The sequence below is a fragment of the Sapajus apella genome, unplaced genomic scaffold (assembly GCF_009761245.1).
Source record: "Sapajus apella isolate SASKATOON/1434 unplaced genomic scaffold, GSC_monkey_1.0 scaffold77, whole genome shotgun sequence".
NCBI classification, from domain to species: domain Eukaryota; kingdom Metazoa; phylum Chordata; class Mammalia; order Primates; family Cebidae; genus Sapajus; species Sapajus apella.
In genome coordinates this window covers 3,638,092-3,657,725 of record NW_022437017.1, presented here as the reverse complement: position 1 = coordinate 3,657,725, position 19,634 = coordinate 3,638,092, and the positions used below count along the sequence as shown (strand labels likewise).

Below are 19,634 nucleotides of genomic sequence, written 5' to 3'. Positions count from 1 at the left end.
GCGACCCCGCCCCGGCCTGCGGGAGGGCCGAGCCCTAGCCCCGGGGATCCGCGAGCACTCGGGACCTCGCTGGGGCGTGGGCAGCTGCCACTCCCACCTCCACTGCCATCTCGGACACCCCAGCCTGCCTGCGCCTGCATTCTCGTCCGCCATAGATCTCACTCCAGACTCCTTGTTTGGGAAGGGGACCTCAGTGTCCCTAAAACACTCATATGGGTGATCAAGCTCCCCAGGCCCTGGGGACCTCAATCCTCAAGAGAGCTCCGGCAGGTCACTGTGACGAGCAAGGCCGCTAGTTTTGTCTGACACTGGCCTCCTCTTCCTCCCTAGAAACAGGGTCCAGCCCTAGGCACAGCATTCACACGCTGCGGCTGCAGTTCCTTGCTCGACCTTGACAGCCTCCCAGAGCAGCTGTCTGCTCTCACACCTATCCTCACTACGGCCACTCCCGCGCCAGGGAAGACACTTTAGACTCCGGAGGTGCTCTTCTGCAATTCGGTGTTTTATTCTTTCCAAATCTCAGGCTTATGCACAGATTGGAAAAGCATTGTTAAAATAAAAAATGGACCTAAAGTGGCTTGGCTGAGACGGCCAGTGGGCCATTGAACGGTGGGGCCCAGGTCCCATCCTGCTGCTGGGGGAGTCCCTGGAGCCTCTTGGCACTATGTAGCCTGTGTGCACCCCGGGTGACCAGGTCCGGGACCCCTGCAGGGCAGAGCGACAGGGCAGGGGCCAGCCCTGGGGGGAGTGTCTCCAGTCGCAGGGAGAGTATCTCCAGCAGCCGCCCGCCACCCACTCCCCGGCCAGCTGGTCTTGCAGCCGTTCTGGCAGAGCTGGGGGCAGAGCCTGCAGTCTTGTTCCCAGAGGTCTGGAGTTGCCGCAGGTGGTGTCACGGTGCCTCTGCGCCTGATGACCCAGCCTGGGGCTCCCTGGCTTCTGGGCCATAGTCAGAGGATCTGCTCTGTGCTGGAGGCAGAGATGTCCAGGAGCCGCCAGGCTGCATAGGGGTTGAGCTCGTCCTGGTCTCGACAGAGCGCCCACACATACAACATCCGCAGCACCTTGTCCTGTGGGGTGGGGTGGGAGGGGCACAGTTGAGAGACGTGCAGGGACCCAGGCAGCTCTGGGAGGGGCCAGGCTCTGTGGGGCAGGAGCCACCCACAACCTCCCCAGGGGCTGGGAGCAGAAGCCGGCACAGCCGCCTCGACTCAGGAAGCACTCAGGCCTTGGTAAGGACAGGTCTGCTGGTCTCTGACCTCCCTCAACCCCAAACTCCGGCCCAGGTTTCTCCGCATCCCCACCTGGTTCCAGAGCTTCCAGCTCTGAGCTGGTGTCCCTGCCGGGTGGCCACACACACATCCTGGGGACCGGCAATGCTGTGTGCCTGCCCAGTCCCACTCCCTCACTCACCGGGTCACCCTCTACCACCTCTCCTTTGGGGTTCCTGACCAGCATCACCAGCTGTGCCTGGAAGGTGATGATCAGCACCGGCCCTTGCTCCATCATCTTGCCCATGGCCAACTGCAGAGGGGCCGAGAGGGTGGGTGGGCTTCAGGGACTGCCCAGCTGCTCCCCTGGAGGCAGAAACCCCTGCACCCAGGCCCTGCTGGGAGAAGGCTCCAGCACCAGGCCCAGCACCGCCCCCTCCCCCTGGGCCCTGCTCCTCAGACCAGGACCAGGCCTCCCTCGAGACCCTCCCCTCGGACAAGCCAAGGCCTCTGGGATTGGCACACAGCCCCCAGCCCCTGGCAAGGCCACCTCCTGGGCCCTGTCTGGGCCAGAGTCCCCACCCCTGATGGTGGCCTAGGCCCTGGCGAAAGAGGTGCTCACATCAACGTTGTCGATGTCTAGGATGCGAGAATGGAACTGGAGGCCCAGCGCCTTGGCCTGCTGGATGGGGTGGGCCAGCTGGCTGTAAGTCTGCAACGAGAGACCGACCCACCTGTGTGATGCCACCCAGAGCGGGCGCCATGCCACACAGAGCCACTGCCCACACACCCTGGCGCCCGGGTGCCCTGCTGCCAGCCAGCAATGGCAGAGGCCAAGAACCCAGGTCCAAGTGGGGAGGCAGTGCCACCCACTTACTGGCCCAGATCACACATTTCCCTCTCCTGGGAACCGCACTCTCTCCAGATGAACCAATGAAAACAGGATTAATCAGCAAAGTGGGTGATTCTCTTGGAACAAAACCCCAAATCCACTCCCAGGGCTAAGCGGGCGGCCCCTTGGCTGATCTCTAATACTTTCATATTCACCGCACTCTGAATCTTGGCCTGAGATCAAACGCCTCTTCTAGGATCTGTCCTCAGCCCGAGGCTGCCTCTGTCACTGACCAGCCCCAGTGTCACCCTCAACCCCCTTGTGCCTGCGCCAGGCACCGGAAGCAGCCCCCGAGACACGTTTTCACTGGAAGCTTCTCTGGGCTTGGCATGAAACCGTAACAGAGAAGATGTTCCGATAGCATCTACTTTTTATGGAAATGACTGATCTGCTGAGGAGAGGAAAAAAAAACAAAAAAAACCCAGCCAATCCTACTTGTTCGGCTTCTTAAAGGTGACATTTTAAAAACAACACCTCTGTGGACGTGGCTGGACCTTCAGCTGTGTTTCCGGGGGCACCAGGAGCTCCCTGACAAAGCGAGTCAGCTGTGGCGTGATGATCCCAAGGTAAAAACAAAACCAAAAACCAAAAACCAAAAAAAAAAAACGATAAAAAAGCAGAAAATCAAATCCACATCGAAACTCATAAATGCCTGCTGGATTAGTCACCATGCAGGGGAGTATTTAAAAAGAAAATCTGACATGTTCTCCTCTGCGTTTTCCAAGTTGTTTATGAGCTGGGTACAGAACAGAATTAGCCAAGATCTGGATCACTTAATACGAAGAAGCTGGGGCAAGAAACCACACAGGTCAGGGAGCGAACAGGGTGAGATGAGGTGGTGTGAAGACGCAGGAGCTGAGAGCCCCACAGGGATGGGGACAGGGGCAGGGACGGGGAGGCTGCCAGGGACGGGGAGGCTGCCCAGCTGCCGACAGCTGGGCACGGTGCTGCCAGTGGCCCCAGGACCCCAACCTTGACTCCGAGAAGCAGCTGGGGTCTCATCAGGACACACAGCTCCTTCCTGGTGTGCGAAGACTGTCAATGTTTTGTTTTGATCTGTGTTTCAGGATCGTGTCATGAGGACAGCTAATGGGTCTGAGAAACTCAGCACACCCTAGAGGCTCCCCGGGCCTGTGGGGGGCACCCAGTGCTGCAGCCCCCACCTGTGCCCCACAGGTAGTGGCTGGGGGTCACTGAGGAAAGCTCCCGCCATCTTTCCAGGGGCTGTCTGGTTGCCAGGGTTACCTCTGTGGGTTTCCTCTGGCCTGGGGCCAGCACTGCCCTGGTTTCTGTGACCACACTTCATTGTCACAACCCCTGGGAGGTGAGCACAGAGACTCTGCTCTGGTCTGGGAAGTGGGGTGGGCGACGCGTTAAAACCCCACTTGGCTCCCACCTCCCACAGTCACGTGTGAGACACACATTCACCCTGACCCCTGGCCCCAGCCCGCACCCCAGGCCACTGCAGCCACCTGAAACAGGGTAGTCAGGCCCCACTGGAGACCTCGTTTTACTTCATGGCTACAGTCACCTCTCCTGGGACTCTCCCTCGCTAAAATTCTTTTTTTTTTTTTTTTTTTAGACAGTGTTGCCCTGTCACCCAGGCTGGAATGCAGTGGTACAATCTCGGCTCAGCAACCTCTGCCTCTCGGGTTCAAGCGATTCTCCTGCCCCAGCCTCCTGAGTAGCTGGGACTATAGGGCACCTGCCACCAGGCCTGGCTTCTTTTTCTATTTTTAGTAGAAATGGGGTTTCACCATGTGGGCCAGGCTGCTCTTGAACTCCTGACCTCAGGTGATACGCCCACCTTAACCTCCCAAAGTGCTGGGATTAACAGGCTTGAGCCACCGCGCCCAGCCGACTATTTCCTTAATAACAATAAGTGACAGAGTCTTGCTCTGTCGCCCAGGCTGGAGTGCTGTGGTGTGATGACTCACTCCAGCCTTGACCTCTCCTGGGCTCAAGTGATCGTCCCACCTCAGTCTCCCTAATAGCTAGGACAACAGGTGCCTGCCATCACACTTGACTCTTTATTTTTTGGACACAGAATCTTGCTCTGTCACCAAGGCTGGAGTACAGTGGCATGACCTAGGCACACTGTAACCTCTGTCTCCCATATTTAAGCAATTCTGTGTCAGCCTCCCCAGTGGCTGGGATTAGACATGCTCCACCACGCCTGGCTGTTTATTTTAACAGAGATGGGATTTCACCATGTTGCCTAGGCTGGTCTCGAACTCTTGAGCTCAGGCAGTCACCTGCCTTGGCCTCCCAAAGTGCTGGCGTTACAGAGCCACCGAGCCCTGCCACTTGGTTCATTTTAAATTTGTTTGTAGAGACAGGATTTTGGTATGTTTCCCAGGCTGGTCTTCAACTCCTGGGCTTAAGTGATCTCTCACCTTGCCTTGCTGGGACTGCAGTCACGGGCCACCATGCCCAGACCTAACCAAAATTATTTTAAGATTGGAGGAAGGCCGGGCATGGAGGCTGTAATCTCAGCCTCCATGTTAGCCTGTAATCTCAGCACTTTGGGAGGCCAAGGCAGGCAGATCACTAGGTCCAGGAGACCATCCTGGCCACATGGTGAAACCCCGTCTCTACAAAAAAATACAAAAATTAGCTGGGCATGGTGGCACATGCCTGTGGTCCCAGCTACTCAGGAGGCTGAGGTAGGAGAATCCCTTGAACCTCAGTGAGCCAAGATCGCACCACTGCACTACAGCCTGGTGACAGAGCAAGCCTCCGTCTCAAAAAAAAAAAAAAGACTGGAGGGGAAAAAAAGACCCAGTAAAACTGGCAGCTTTGTGATCTCTCACGAGCATGGGGGACACCCCCAGCCATCTCTTAGACACAAGCCCAGAGAGGGATTATCCCTGAGGAGTTTACAGTCTGAAAGCAAAGGACTGGCGGGTGACACGGTGCCCAGCCTGAGAGCCCAGATGTGTCACACGCTGAGGAATAGGGGGCAGGGTGGGGTGGGGTGTCAGGCTCTCGGAGAGTGAGACAGGAGGATTCCCCCACCGGGAGCCCAGGTCCTGTCTGTTGGGAGTTACCCCAATGGAGCCACCGAAGCAGAACTTCTCCATGGTAATTTTTTTTAGGCCTTAAAGAGAAAAAAAAAAAAGTACTCACCGCTTCATAGCACCAGTCTTTGAGAATGTCAAGCTCCCCAGAAATCATAGCCTAAAAAGGAAAGAGAAAAATAAGTGCCAGAACGACAGTGGGCTATTAAGGCATCAGGCAAAGTCCTGAGAACATTCTCCAGTGGTGGGCGGTGGTGGTGGGGGGGGAGTTCCTCGGATACCCCCGGCTGCCACCTGTGGGGTGCGGGTGGAGCTGTGGCACTGGGTGTCCCTCTCCAGGCCCTGGGAGCCGAGTCCCTGATGGTGTGCGTGCCTGGCTCTCTCCTGGGTGCAGGTGGAGGGCAGGCTGCAGGCGACCACCCAGGAGGCAACCCGCGGTGGGACCCCCCTGGAACCTTGTGTAGAAAGAGGGTGGCTGGGGACACAGCTTTCAGCCTGGCCAGGAATCCGAGCCAGGGAGATGAGGACCCACACTGTGGCTCCATGGGCCCACATCCTCTGTCCCCCCAGGAGACCATATTTTGGACTGCAAGGCCCACCATGGGACTGGCTGCCTCCTAGCGGCTGGGGGCAGGGAGAGGGAAGGGTGGCCTGCAGGGGGCGAGCCTAGGCCAGGCGCTGTTTCCACAGGATCCCAGAGCTGGGGCTGGATCCGGTGAGGGGGAGGGAGGTGCCTGGAGCGGGGAGAAGAGCGGGAAGGAGCCGGATGCCGTGCTGAAAGCTGTGAGCGGCAGGGCGAGGGTGGCCGGAACACTCAGCACCCATCACCCATCCTGGAAGGCACTGCAGCGCTCAGGCTACTGTTTTGGGCCACGGCGCCCATCTGCACCGCCTCTTAGCCCTGCCTGAAGTGGGGAAGGACAAGGGAAACTGGAGGAGGAAGAGGAGGGTCAGGCGGAGGCCGGTGGGGCCAAGGATGGAAAGTCCCATGAAGGAACTCCTTTGACTGGGTCGAAGGTGTCCAGGCTCCTCCTGCATCCCCAGGGCTGCAGAGGGGCAGAGACTGCAGGGAAGACCAAGCTCGGGGAGAGGCTTTCGGGGGTCAGGCTGCAGCACGACCTTAAGCAAGACACCCTCCTTGTCTATAGACACAAGGAGGGCTTTGGTTGCCAGGGACAGCACCGTGAGGGAACCCCCGTGGCTGCAGGTCTGGGTCAGAGGCAGCCCGAGGCCAGCTCTGATGCCTGAGGACAGACGCCCAATTCTCTCAAGGGTAAGGGGTTCCAGGCACCTTGGAGACAAACTCTAGCTCCAGCAGCTGCTCCCAGCAACCTCGAAGGAACAGCCTCAGGCAGGAGGAGTGAGGGAGACCGGAGGCAGCAGTAAGGCCCAGGAGGTATGTTGGGCACAGCCCGTGAGGCAGCTGCAGCTGGGCAGGAGCCCGTGTGCAACCAGCCTCCTCAGAAAACAGCCTCGGCCGTGGAGTTCCGGCAGCACCCAGGATGCCGGCTGAGGTGGCGGAGGTGGTGGAGCCAGGACCCGCGGCCTGGGAGGGCACACGGCACCCACCTCCAGGACGTTGGGGATGATGTCGTTCTCACATTGCTTCAGAAACCGGTCCTTGTCGAAGGCCGGGTCCACCCGGAGGATCTCCGTGAGTACCTCCGACATCTCTGTCTTTGAGAACAGGCCCCCTGCAGAAGCAGAGCCTGGAGTTTGGCTGGGCCTCGGACCCCGCCCCGCCAGCAGCCTGCAAGCCTGGGGGTGACTCACTCACCGAGCAGGTCGGTGACCTTGTCCGTCAGGGCCCGGGACGCCCGGATGAGTGCATTGTCGCTTTCGTCGTACTTCATCTTCATCTCGAAGAACCCTGCGGAGGATGGGGCAGGTGCTGGAGGAGAAGGGGCCCCTTTCAGAAACACGCCCCTCCCTCGCAGCTTCCAGGGGCTCCCTGTGGCCCCTGCAGGGTCCACCCTGATGCAGGTGGGGTCGGCTGTGGGCCTGTGTCTTCATCTGTGCTTGGGGACTGCTGCCTGCCTACCTACCTGGCCGTGGCCCTAACAGGGCTGTGTAAATTATGGAGCACCACCCTGCTGGCTGTTGATTTCACTACAAAGGAAACACATGCCTCTAGCGGTCCTCACAGGACAAGGGACAGGGGCCTGCTGCTGGTTCTAGGGCCCTGACTATGCTTGAGGGAGCACCTGGCTTCTGGCAGCAGAATCTACAGCTGCACCATCAGGTGACCTGAAGGAAGTGACCGGCCCACTGGGACCCCAATCTCCTCCTCTGCAAAATGGGGCTGTCTTGCAGCCAGTGCAGGGGGATCACCGTGTGGTCGGTCGGCTGCCCAGGCCACTGCCACCCGCCCTCCAAGGTGCCCTCACTCACGGTTGAACACCACGTTGTTCTCCTTGAAGTCTTTCCACTGCTGGTACCACCTGGAGTCCTTGTGCAGAACGACTCCCAGGGCCTCCCTGGGGAAGAGGGTGGGCGCTGGGGGTAAGTGGCAGCTGAGACCTCAAACCCAGGGGCTGCGAGGACCCCGCCCTCACCTCTCACCCTCCAATTCAAGGGTGCCGGAAAGCTTGCGCAGAAGGCAAATTCGAGAAACGGACTCTGGAAGTAACCTTTGATAGGCCCCCAAAATAGACGGTAGTGACAGCTGCTCAAAATGGGGCAATGAAGGCCATGGGCTGGCACCTACTCGTTTGGTTCAAACACTTTCTCCTCCTTGAACTTCTCTCCTGCAAACTCCGTCCTCTTCCGGAGTCGCTGGGGCCTTCGGTAGGGCCCTGTCTGCCCCAGGACACTGTCGTCAATTTCCTTCTTCACGGACTCCACCCCCTGTGAGAGAGGCACAGCAGGCCTGCGGTGGGTGTCTGGATTTGGCCGCCCCGGGCCGCACACCCTGGCCCAGGCCTGGGCTCACCTGGGAGAGGGCTCTGAAGGCCGCCGTCCTGCCCAGCTTCTCCCCACCTTTGGACATTGACTCAGCTGACTGCTTGGCGGTCTTGGCCACTTCCTCCACACCCTCCTTGATTTTCCGGCCAAGATCACTTTTACTGACTTCATGAAGGCTCTACTGAGACAGACAGAGAGGAGGCGTTGGCACTGGCCCCAGGGGCAGGGGATACAGGAGAAATGAACTCCTGCTGGAGGGAAGGGCAGATCTGGCTCCTGAGGCGCACAGAACTGCCAGAGCCACGAGAACACCACCATGGCTTCCTGGGTGCTGGTCCCTAGGCTAGGGGTGAGATGCTGGGTCAACGGCCCCCTCCTGAAAATGGGCAGGAGTCCTCTGGAGACAGAGGAAATGCTCAGCAGCAAGGATTCCCAAGGAGAGGACCCGGGGGGAAGAAGGGCAGTGAGGGCACCCGATGCTGGGCAAACCCAGACAGAACAGGTGACAGAGGAGAGCCCGCAGCACCCCAGGAGCCCTCCCTCCTGCCTCCACCCTTGCCTGGGGATGGAAGAGGCCCCTCCCCTCCTGTTTTTAGGCTGGAAAAACATTTTCATTTTCTCCTCCACTCCTGGCTTACTGCTGCTGAGTTACAGGGTCAACTGTCATGCAAGGTCACCAGTCTGACCTCACCCTGTGTGTGCCTGGGGAACTCCAGAAGCCTTCATGAGGGTGGTCCCAGGCCCCATGTCACCCACTGCTGCCAAGTCACCCCCCACCCGGGAGCCGACTCTTCCTTCAGCAGCAGGGGGACTGCAGTGGCCCCCAGGGGCTCCAGGTGGTGTGGGACTCTTACCTCCTTCATGGTGCCTGTCAGCTCCCCAAGCTTCTTCCGTAGCACCTCACTTGTCCGCACGGTTTCTGACTCCATGGTTTTCTAGGTAAAGAGTGTTGTGTCTTTGCCTGGCTAATTTTTGTATTTTTAGTAGAGATGGGATTTTACCACCTTGGCCAGGCTGGTCTCAAACTCCTGACCTCAAGAGATCTACCTGCCTCAGCCTCCCAGAGTTCTGGGATTACAGGTGTGAGCCACTGTACCTGGCCAAGCTTTGTGTCTTTAAGTCTGTTTGTTTTGATACAGCAGTGACATTTCTCTTATAGCCAAAGGTCCAAGAAGCATTTTCTCGGCAGCCCCTCCCTCCCCATGCCTGCCAGCATGCGCTGCCTCCAGGGCCCCCGATGGCCCATGTGGCTCAGATTGAGGGTCTCAGCAGCTAGGAGCTCCCTGCCCAGAAGGCTGGCAGACTCAGACTCCGGCGTGGCAGCTACCTCCTAAGAACAGGAGGCCCAGTTTGCCTTTCACTGGGTGGCAGGAGGTGACCTTGCCTGTCATCACTCTGCCCCTCATCCAGCCTCCAGCCACCACAGCTTGGTCTTATGTCTCCCACATCATCCATCCCACCAAACCCAGCCTGCACCGTCCTCAGATGACCCCTGCCTTAATGCTAAAGAGGGGCTGGGCATGGTGCAGCTATAGTCCCAGCAATTTGAGAGGCTGAGATGGGAGGATCACTTGAGCCCAGGAATTCGAGACCAGCACGGGCAACAGGGCGAGACCCTGTCTCTACAAAAAATAAAACAAATTAGCCAGGCATGGTATTCCATGCCTTTAGTTACACCTTCTCAGGAGGCTAAGGTAGGAGGATCACCTGAGCATGGGGAGGTCAAGACTGTAGTGAGCCGTGATCGCACCATTGCACTCCAGCCAGGGCGACAGAGCAAGTCCCTGTCTCAAAAAATTAAACTAGGCCAGGCATGGTGGCTCATGCCTGCAATCCCAGCACTTTAGGAGGCCAAGGTGGGCGGATCACCTGAGGTCAGGATTTCGAGACCAGCCTGGCCAACAAGACGAAACCCCCTCTCTACTAAAAATACAAAAATTAGACACTCGTGGTGGCACATGCCTGTAATTCCAGCTTTTTGGAAGGTTGAGGCAGGAGAATGATTTGAACCCAGGAGTCGGAGGGGCAGTGAGCCGAGATCATGCCACTGCACTCCAGCCTGGGCAACAGAGCAAGATTCTGTCTCAAAGAAAACACACACACACACACAACAAAAAAACCCACAAACTAAGTCAAACGAAAACAAAACCCCAAGGGACCTTTGGCAGGTGCCTGCATCTCTGAGGCTCAGCTGCTCATTGGTAAGCTGGGGACACTGTACCTGCCTCGAAGGGCCCTTACAAATAAAGGAAAGCAAAGCCATTTCCAGAAGCCAGGCCTTGGCAGCTGTTCAAGAAGAGAATCATCACAGGCTGGGAGCAGTGGCTCACACCTGTAATCACAACACTTTGGGAGACTGAGGAATGCAGATCACTTGAGGCCAGGAGTTCGAGACTAGCCTGGCCAAAATGGTGAAACCCCATTTCTACCAAAACAAACAAACAAACTACAGGGCCAGCCGCACTGGATCACTCCTGTAATCCCAGCACTTTGGGAGGCTGAGGAACACAGATCACTTGAAGCCAGGAGTTCAAGGCCAGCCTGGCTAACATGGTAACACCCTGTCTTTACTAAAAATACAAAAATCAGCTCAGCAGTAATGGTGCGTGCCTGTAATCCCACCTACTCAGGAGGCTGAGGCAGAAGAATTGCTTGAGCCTAAAAGGCAGAGGTTGTGGTGAGCTGAGATCATGCCACTGCACTCCAGCCTGGGTGACAGAGTAAGACTCTATCTCAAAAGAAAAAAAAAAAAAGAAAAGAAAAATCAGCTGGGTGTGGTGGCAGGTGCCTATAATCTCAGCTACTCGGGAGACTGAGGCAGGAGAATAGCTTGAACCCAGGAGGTGGAGGTTGCAGTAAGTCAAGATTACGTCACTGCACTCCAGGGCAATGATGCCTGGGTGACAGAGCAAGATCCCATCTCATAAAATAAAGTAATTACACCAGCACCATCACCCAGTTTCCACCCGGCTTCACTCAGAGGGCGATAGCTGGGAGCTCTCAGGAGCACTGCATCCCACAGCTGATATGCATGCGTTGCCTGGGGTCCTGTGAAGATGTGGACGTCAGCCTGGCAGTTTGGGAGGGTGCGAGTGTCTGCATCTGGCACCCGCTCCCAGGAGCAGCCACAACTGCTGGTCTGGGGACCATGCTTGAAGGTGCACAGAATGATGCGTGGTTTCATGGCAGAACCCAGAGGCCCGGGGACCTGCTCCTGTCCCCTGGCTGCCTCTCATTAGTGCATCAGAGCAGTGACCTCACTTCCTCACGAGCCACCCTGCCCCCAACCGTCTGGCCCTGAGCTCCTCTGGCTGAAGCTGGCCTGGAGTAACCCTGGCTCTGGAAACAAATGTCAACCAGGAAAAATAAGAAACAAAGGAACCTGACAGGGTGGCTCACGCCTGTAATCTCAGCACTTTGGGAGGCCCAGGCGGGCGGATCACCTGAGGTCGGGAGTTCGAGACCAGACTGACTAACACGGAGACTCCTCGCCTCTACTAAAAATACAAAATTAGCCTGGCGTGGTAGTACATGCCTGTAATCCCAGCTACTTGGGAGGCTGTGCAGGAGAATCGCTTGAACCTGGGAGGCGGAGGTTTCGGTGAGCCAAGACTGTGCCACTGCATTCCAGCCTGGGTGGGGGAAAAATAAGGCAGCAAAGGGACTCACGTATTTCCTTCTGGCCTCCTGGAGTGCATCTGATTCTTCCAGCCTCCTGGCCTCATCGCGGAATTTTTTTATACTTTCTTTCATTTCTTCATTTTTGGCTAATTCTTGTTTGATATTATCTAGCAAGCCAGACAGAAAGCCTTTTCTGTTTCCAGAAGAATATGATTTGGACTAGAAAGAACACAAAAGAAAAAAAATTTAAAGAACACAGTAGGGCCAGGCACAGTGGTTCATGCCTGTAATCCCAGCACTTTGGGAGGCCGAGGCAGGCAGATCATGAGGTCAAGAGATTGAGACCATCCTGGCCAATATGGTGAAACCCCCTCTCTACGAAAAATACAAAAATTAGCTGGCCTGTAGTCCCAGCTACTCAGGAGGCTGAGGCAGAAGAATTGCCTGAACCCAGGAGGCGCAGGTTGCAGTGACCTGAGATCATGCCACTGCACTCCAGTCTGGCGTCTGGCGACAGAGCAAGACTCTGTCTCAAAAAAAAAAAAAAAAAAAAAAAAAAAAGTAAAGAACACAGTAGAAGAACATACAACAAAAAGCCCCACAGAGGGATTCTAAGGGATTTTTGTTTTGTTTTGAGAGGAGTCTCACTCTTTCGCCAGGCTGGAGTGCAGTGGTGCAATCTCAGCTCACTATAACCTCTGCCTCCCAGGTTCAAGTGATTCTCCTGGCTCAGCTTCCCAAGTAGCTGGGACTACAGGTTCGTGCTACCACGCCCAGCTAACTTTTGTATTTTTAGTAGAGATGGGGTTTCACCATGTGGTCAGGATGGTCTCCATCTTTTAACCTTGTGATCTGCCTGCCTCTGGCCTCCCAAAGTGCTGGGATTACAGGCATGAGCCACTGCGCCCAGCCTCTGAGAGATTTTTTTTTTAAATGTTCTCTTTTCTGTTGATATACATTTAATGATGATTAGCTATCTCTTTTATAATAATAATAAAAGACAGGCTGGGTGCAGTGGTTCACACCTGTAATCCCAGCACTGTGGGAGGCCAAGGCGAGTGGCTCACAAGGTCAGGAGTTCCAGACTAGCCTGGCCAACATGATGAAATCCCGTCTCTACTAAAAATACAAAAAAAAAAAAAAAAAAAAAAAAAATTAGCTGAGCATAGTGGCAGGCGCCTGTCGTCCCAGCTACTCAGGAGGCTGAGGCAGGAGAATCACTTGAATCCAGGAGGCGGAGGTTGCAGTGAGCTGAGAGAGCACCACTGCACTCCAGGCTAGGCGACAAAGTGAGACTCCGTCTCAAAAATAAATAAAATACAATAAAAGACAAAAAGACAGCAGGTGGAAAGTGTGGTATATCCAGATAACAGAATATTATTCAGCGCTGAAAAAAAAATGAGCTCTCAGCCGGGTGCTGTGGCTCACACCTATCATCTCAGCACTTTAGGAGGCTGAGGTGGGAGGACTGCTTAAGGCCACGAGTTTGAGACTAACCTGGGCAACATAACTCTGTTTAAAAAAACAGGCCAGGGGCGGTGGTTCACACCTATACAGGTATTGATCAACTTACGACCTATGCAACTTACGACCATTCGACTTTACGACCACAATAGCTAGCCATGACTGTTCCGCGTCTGGCAGTGCAAACGTTGCCCAGCTGGGCGTACGACAGTGTGGACCAGCTTCCGGCAGCACTACCATCTCCGCGTGCATATAGCCTACTCAACTTACGACCAAATCGTGTTATGACCAGTCTGTCGGAACCAACTGTGGTCGTAAGTCGAGCACTAGCTGTAATCCCAGCACTCTGGGAGGCTAAGGTGGGTGGATCACCTGAGGTCAGGAGTTCGAGACGAGCCTGGCCAAAATGGTGAAACCCTGTCTCTACTAAAAATGCAAAAGTTAGCCAGGCATGGTGGTGTGCACCTGTAATCTCAGCTACTCTGAAGGCTGAGGCAGGAGAATTGCTTGAAATCGGGAGGAAGAGGCTGCAGTGAGCCAAGATCACACCACTGCACTCTAGCCTGGGTGACAGAGTGAGACTCCATCTCAAAATAAATAAAAAAAATTTTTTCCACATATCCTTTCACAGACAAAATTTTTTTTTAAAAAGTCAGTTTTTTTAAAAAAAGGGAAACTAACAAGAAATAAGCTCACAAGCTATGAAAAGACCTTAAATGCTTATCACACTCAGTGAAAGACGCCAATCTCAAAAGGTTATGTACTGTCTGACTCCAACTATAGGACGTTCTGAAAAAGGCAAAACTATGGATACAGTAAAACTATGGATACAGTGGTTGCCAGGGGCTGGTAGGAAGAGGGTGGGACAAGTGGGTGGAACACAGAAAAATTTTAGAGCAGCGTAACTACTGTTATCATGCCGTAATCACGGATACACGTCATTACATATTTGTCAGAGCTCAGAGAATGTACACCACTAGGCGGGAACCGAAGGTAAAGCATGCCTTTGTTAATAATAATGTATTGGGGGCCGGGGCGGTGGCTCATGCCTGTAATCCCAGCACTTTGGGAGGCTAAGGTGGGTGGATCACTCGAGGTCAGGAGTTCAAGACCAGCCTGGCCAACATGGAGAAACCCCATCTCTATATTAAAAAAAATATTTTTTGTTGAAAGAAAAAATAATAATGTATCAACATAGAGTCAGTTGTAACAAATCCGCCACACTAATGCAGGAGATGGAGAACAGAAAACTGGGTGCTCATGGGAGAGGAGGGGTGTGGCAACTCTCTGTACTTTGTATCCAATTATCTGTAAAACTGAAACTGTTCAAAAACATAAAGCCTTGTGGCCCAGCACAGTGACTCATGCCTTTCATCCCAGCACTCTGGGAGGCTGAGGCCGGTGGTCAGGAGTTCAATACCTGCCTGGCCAAGATTTAGTAGAGACGGGTGAAACCTCAACTCTACTAAAAATACAAAAGTGATGTCTGTCTCAAAAAGAAAGAAAAAAAATAAAGCCTTGTAAAAGCAAAACAAGGCCAGATGCGGTGGCTCACACCTGTAATCTCAGCACTTGGGGAGGCCAAGGTGGGCGGATCACTTGAGGTCAGGAGTTCCAGACCAGGCTCCCCAACGTGGTGAAACCCTGTCTCTACTAAAGATACAAAAATTAGCCAGACATGATGGTACATGCCTGTGATTTCAGCTGCTCGGGAGGCTGAGGCAGGAGAATCGTGTGAACACAGGAGGTGGAGGTTGCAGTGAGCTGATATCATGCCACTGCACTCCAGCCTGGGTGACAGAGTGACCCATCTCAAAAAAAAAAAAAAAAAAAAAAAAAGGCAAAGTAAAATGCAGGCTGCTTTTCCAATAAAAGAAACACGAAGGACAGGAGACAGCCTCGACCTGAAGACCTCAACCAGGCAAAGGTCAACACCCAAAGGGGCCTCATCACAGTGCTGGAGTGGGAAGGACTCTGGGGTTCCTGATCCCAAAGGACACAGCACAGGGGATTCCTCCCGAGGATTCTGGGGCTGGGAGGATTTCCTGGTCCTAGAATCCTGCCAGTCCCTCCGGGAGAACTGGGGCCAGACCTAGCTCATGTGACCCATGGGCCTGGGGCCTGGCTCAGAGCTCCCTCTCAGCCTACAGGATGATAGTCACAGAGAGCCCCAATTGATGTTCTCCCCCTTGGGGAAAACCAACACACCCGGGGGCCAGCCCTGAGGTCAGGAGAGAGGCCAAGGCTCAGCTCTGCATAAAGAGTCACTCTTGCAGACTGCTCAAAGACACAGCCTTCAGGGCCAGTCCGAGAACCTGTTTCATCACGTGTGTAAGAGTGGTGGGCTCAAAAAAAGAAACAGCGGCCAGGTGCAGTGGCTCACACCAGTAATCCCAGCACTCTGGGAGACCAAAGTGGTTGGATCACTTGAGGCCAGGAGTCCAACACCAGCCTGGCTAACATGGTAAAACCCCATCTCTACTAAAAATACAAAAATTAGCCATGTGTGGTGGCGCATGCCTGTAATCCCAGCTACTCAGGAGGCTGAGCAGGACAATCACTTGAACCCAGGAGGCAGAGATTGCAGTGAGCTGAGATCTCGCCACTGCACTCCAGCCTAGGCAGCAGAGTGAGACTGTTTCAAAAAAAAGAAAAAAGGAGAACCAGCTTAATGAATGATCATAGGATAATCAAATCAGGGGGAAGTGGCCACCTGTAGTCAACTTTTCCACAGCTGTGTTGGGTATACAAGCTCCAGGTGGGATCCCCTCTCTGGCTCCTGTCAAGCCACAAGAAACAGCTGCATCCAGCTTGGTGCCTAGGTGTGGAGGCGCACACCTGTGGTTCCAGCTACTCAGGAGGGTGAGATGGAGGATTGCTTAAGCCCAGGAATTCATGGCTGCAGTGAGCAGTGATTGTGGCACTGCACCCCAGCCTGGGCCACAGAGTGAGACCCTGACTTAAAAAAAAAAAAGCCCAGTGCTGCTCCCCAGGACAAGTGGCCAGGCCTCCTACTGGCAGGCTGCAGTCCCATTCAGATGCCACCCTGGCCAGCCTTTCTCCAGGGGAAGACCAGGTTCTAAGCAAGACTATCCAGGATCATACTCCCTTATGGGAGTATGGCAGCCCTGCCAGAGACTCTCAGGCTATAAACCTCAGGTGTGTGGGTGTGTGTGACGGGGGACTGGAGAAGGGAAAGAGTCACAGGTCCTGTCCCACACCCACGATGGCCCCAGGACAGGACCAAGGAGGCAGCTGAACTGAGACTCTGGGCGCAGAGAGAGAGTGAGGGAGACAGAATGTGCACACTGCCCAATTGCACGGCTCTGGGGAAGAGAGTCAGGTTTTGGGTCTCTGTCCTCACGATGCTGAGACATCAACAGGAGCAACCAGGAGAAACTGAGGTCTGGGTGTGACAAGGTGACTGACTCTGTACCAATGCTCAAAGGGCTATCTCCCAGAAAAGGAAATAGCCATGTTGGTGAGGGACCCACGGGCGGAAGTCACAGGAATATAGAATTCAGTTCAATACAGGGGTCTCTTCCAAGCAGGAGAACCAACACGATAGGCCAATCTGATAGCATCTTATTCCCTAACATCAAGCAAGAGGCAAGTCAAGTGTTTCTGGGACGGAGAAGGCCAGGCACACTGGGCTCTGTCACTCTGAAGGCCCCAGACACAGAAGGCCCACCACTGAGATGGTGTGAGCCACCTCTGCAGCTCCACCCATCTCCTGCCAACAGGATCTGAATTTTCAGGTGTCCCCTGTGTCTGCTGTCCTGAGCATCCTGAGTCACTCACCAGTGGCAGCTCTCCGCCCGGCCGGCGCATCTGATAGGTCAACCCATGGGGTAGACTGTGGCTGGAAGGAAACTGGATTCCACCGCTGAGGCATCTCTAATTGGAGGGAGAGAAAAGAAAGATCCATTCTAACAAGAGGTTGACTGAGAAGTAAGCAGACCACACACAAAACAGCAGGAGTCACCTGCCACTCACTGGCCAATTTTTTTTTTTTTTATGACATAGTCCTGCTCTGTTGCCCAGGCTAGAGTGCAGTGGCGCGATCTCAGCTCACTGCAACCTCCGCCTCCCAGGTTCAAGTGATTCTCCTGCCTCAGTCTCTCGCTTAGCTGGGATTACAGGCATGTGCCACCACGCTCAGCTAATTTTTGTATTTTTAGTAAAGATGGGTTTTTCACAATGTTGGCCAGGCTGGTCTTGAACTCATGACCTCAAGTGATATGCCTGTCTCGGCCTCCCAAAGTGCTGGGATTACAGGCATGAGCCACCACACCTGGCCTCATTGGCCAATTTCTACCTTATGCCTGATGCATGCCAGGCCCTCTGTAATCTTCCCAAAGTCTGAGAATCGAGTAGAAGCTGGTGGAAAGAGAAAATGCTGTGTCTGTACTTCCAGGGCCTACATCTACCCTTGTGCCCCTGAAACTGGGGAAAACAGACAGGTCCCAGGAAATGCCAACCCATGGTGGGAAGAAGGCTAAATGTACCAGTACAATTTAATCCCATAGCCTGAGAATAGGCACACTAAGCTTCTATGCTAGTGGCAAGCAATCTTCTCTCGAGAGCCCACCCCATTTCTGACAGCCTCCAAAGGTGAGAGAACTGGATTTTCAGAGACAAATGTCGATAACTTATTGCCCCAAAGACAACTCTGGAATAAACCTACAATGTCCCGCTCAAGGGTTGGGCTATAAACAGAATAATGCAGGGGAGTCACTCTGGGCAAAGACTCGGCTGACCTGATGTAAAAGACACATTCTGGCTGGGTGCGGTGGCTCACACCTGTAATTCCAGAACTTTGGGAGGCCAAGGCAGGTGAATCAAGAGGTCAGGAGTTTGAGACCAGCCTGGCCGATATGCTGAAACCTCGTCTCTACGAAAAATATAAAAATTAGCCGGGCGTGGTGGTGGGCACCTGTAATCCCAGCTACTCTGGACGCTCAGGGAGGAGAATCCTTTGAACCCGGGAGGCCGAGGTTGCAGTGAGCCAACATCGCGCCGCTGCACTCCAGCCTGGGCGACAAGAGCAAAACTCCGTCTGGAAAAAAAAAGCAAGAAAGAAAACTAAAAGAAAAAAGAAGTAACTTAGAGAGTGAGCAATATGAAGTGCTACTTTTTGAGTGCGCGTTACACGTCTTGACTCCCACTGCCCTGTGGACCCAAGAGCCTGCAAGGGCGCGAACCACCTCTTGCACGTCCACAAAGAATGTTAGAAGAAACCATACAGGAAGAGGAGGACCTAGCATTAGCAAGCTGTTAATGTCACGTTTTTTTGTTTTTTTTTTGGCCTTCCCCAGTCTACTTTTTATCCACCGGGCGCCGCCGCCCCAGCTACCACTCACTCTCTCGTCTATTCGGGTCTGATGAGAGGGTGAAGGGTGATCAGCTCCTGCCAGGCTCTGCGCGTCGCCGCCCCCTGCCCGGTGCGCTCGGTCCCTTTCCTCAGGCCTCGCTCTTTGCCCCCTGTCCTGGCCTCTGCTGACCCAACGACCCAACCCCAAGCTTTCTACCAAGCCCAAGCAAGGGTCGCGAGGGCCAAGGGCCCGAGAAGAAGCAAGCCTTGGTGGCCGAAGGCCCAGAAGACCCCTAAGCCCGCCCTGCCAGCACCGCATCGCCGCTCACCCGCGGACAGCGGCACCAGCCACTCCGCAGCGCCGCCGCCGCCATGTCGAAGGACCGTGTGACCTTCTCGCCGCGCGGCCCGATTGCGTCATCTGCCGCTTCATCCTCGAGTGGTGCAAGCCTGGGAAAAGCCAGCGGGGGGCGGGGTTTCGGAGAGGTCCAGCCCTCGGATTGGGTCCATCATGGGGGCGGGGCACTAAATGGGTAGGGAATTCCTAGAGAGCTTGATCTCTGATAGGGCAGGGTTTTGGAAGAACGGGGCCTGTGACTAGATGTGGCCCCGGGGGAGCGTGCCCTCCTGGAAGGGTCAGATCTATGATTGGGAGAGACTATGAAGGGGCGGATCCCAGGGGCGTGGTTTCCGTCTCCTGCGGTGATTCGGCTACAGATCGCACAGGGCGGTGGCTGCAGGAGGTACTGACACGTGGATCTACCCACCGCAAGGGCAGATTCGAATGGATTTTGACTGACCGGCGGACCAGCTCGCGAGTGATAGTCTATGGCTGTCCCCGCAACGATTGATTGGTTGAAAATGACTGAGAGACCAGCAAGTGAGTCGCTCCAGGAAACCGAAGGATCCCACTCTTGTGCCGGGCTTTAGGAAGACGCCTGTTGGTTTTAGCCCGGAATAGGAAGGAGAAGCTGAGATCAGGCTGACTGTGGTCCGGTCTACTTCGATTCAGTGTGAATTGCCACTCTGTGCCCTGAAGACTCCCAGGCCGTTGTCATTTCAGCACACCTGATGCTATTTTCCATTCGAAGAATGCCGCCACCAAGTGGCGGTATTTTAACATAGCCTTGCAATCCGGGGATGAGGAAAGAGGGTTGGTCCCCTGGGGAGCTAATGCTGTATGTTGCTGTTGCTGTTTGTCTTATCGAAGC

General features: G+C 54.7%; 1 protein-coding gene across 2 annotated transcripts; it reads right to left on the bottom strand.

Moving 5' to 3' along the window:
• Window positions 1–481: 481 nt before the first annotated feature.
• On the bottom strand, window positions 482–19,062 carry TIMM44 (translocase of inner mitochondrial membrane 44). 2 transcript variants are annotated; one of them, XM_032251955.1, is made up of 13 exons: window positions 18,753–19,062; window positions 16,911–17,006; window positions 11,694–11,864; window positions 8,879–8,959; window positions 8,053–8,202; window positions 7,828–7,967; window positions 7,512–7,597; window positions 6,898–6,990; window positions 6,690–6,814; window positions 5,230–5,280; window positions 1,831–1,920; window positions 1,411–1,521; window positions 482–1,067 (listed from the first exon to the last, which is right to left on the bottom strand). In XM_032251955.1, the coding sequence occupies exons 1-13, from the start codon at window positions 18,795–18,797 to the stop codon at window positions 948–950; spliced, it is 1,359 nt and encodes a 452-aa protein (XP_032107846.1). In that variant the 5' UTR covers window positions 18,798–19,062; the 3' UTR covers window positions 482–947. The 2 variants fall into 2 exon arrangements, with proteins under 2 accessions (XP_032107846.1, XP_032107847.1); XM_032251956.1 differs by lacking the exon at window positions 16,911–17,006 and having other exon boundaries at window positions 18,753–18,877.
• Window positions 19,063–19,634: the final 572 nt, after the last annotated feature.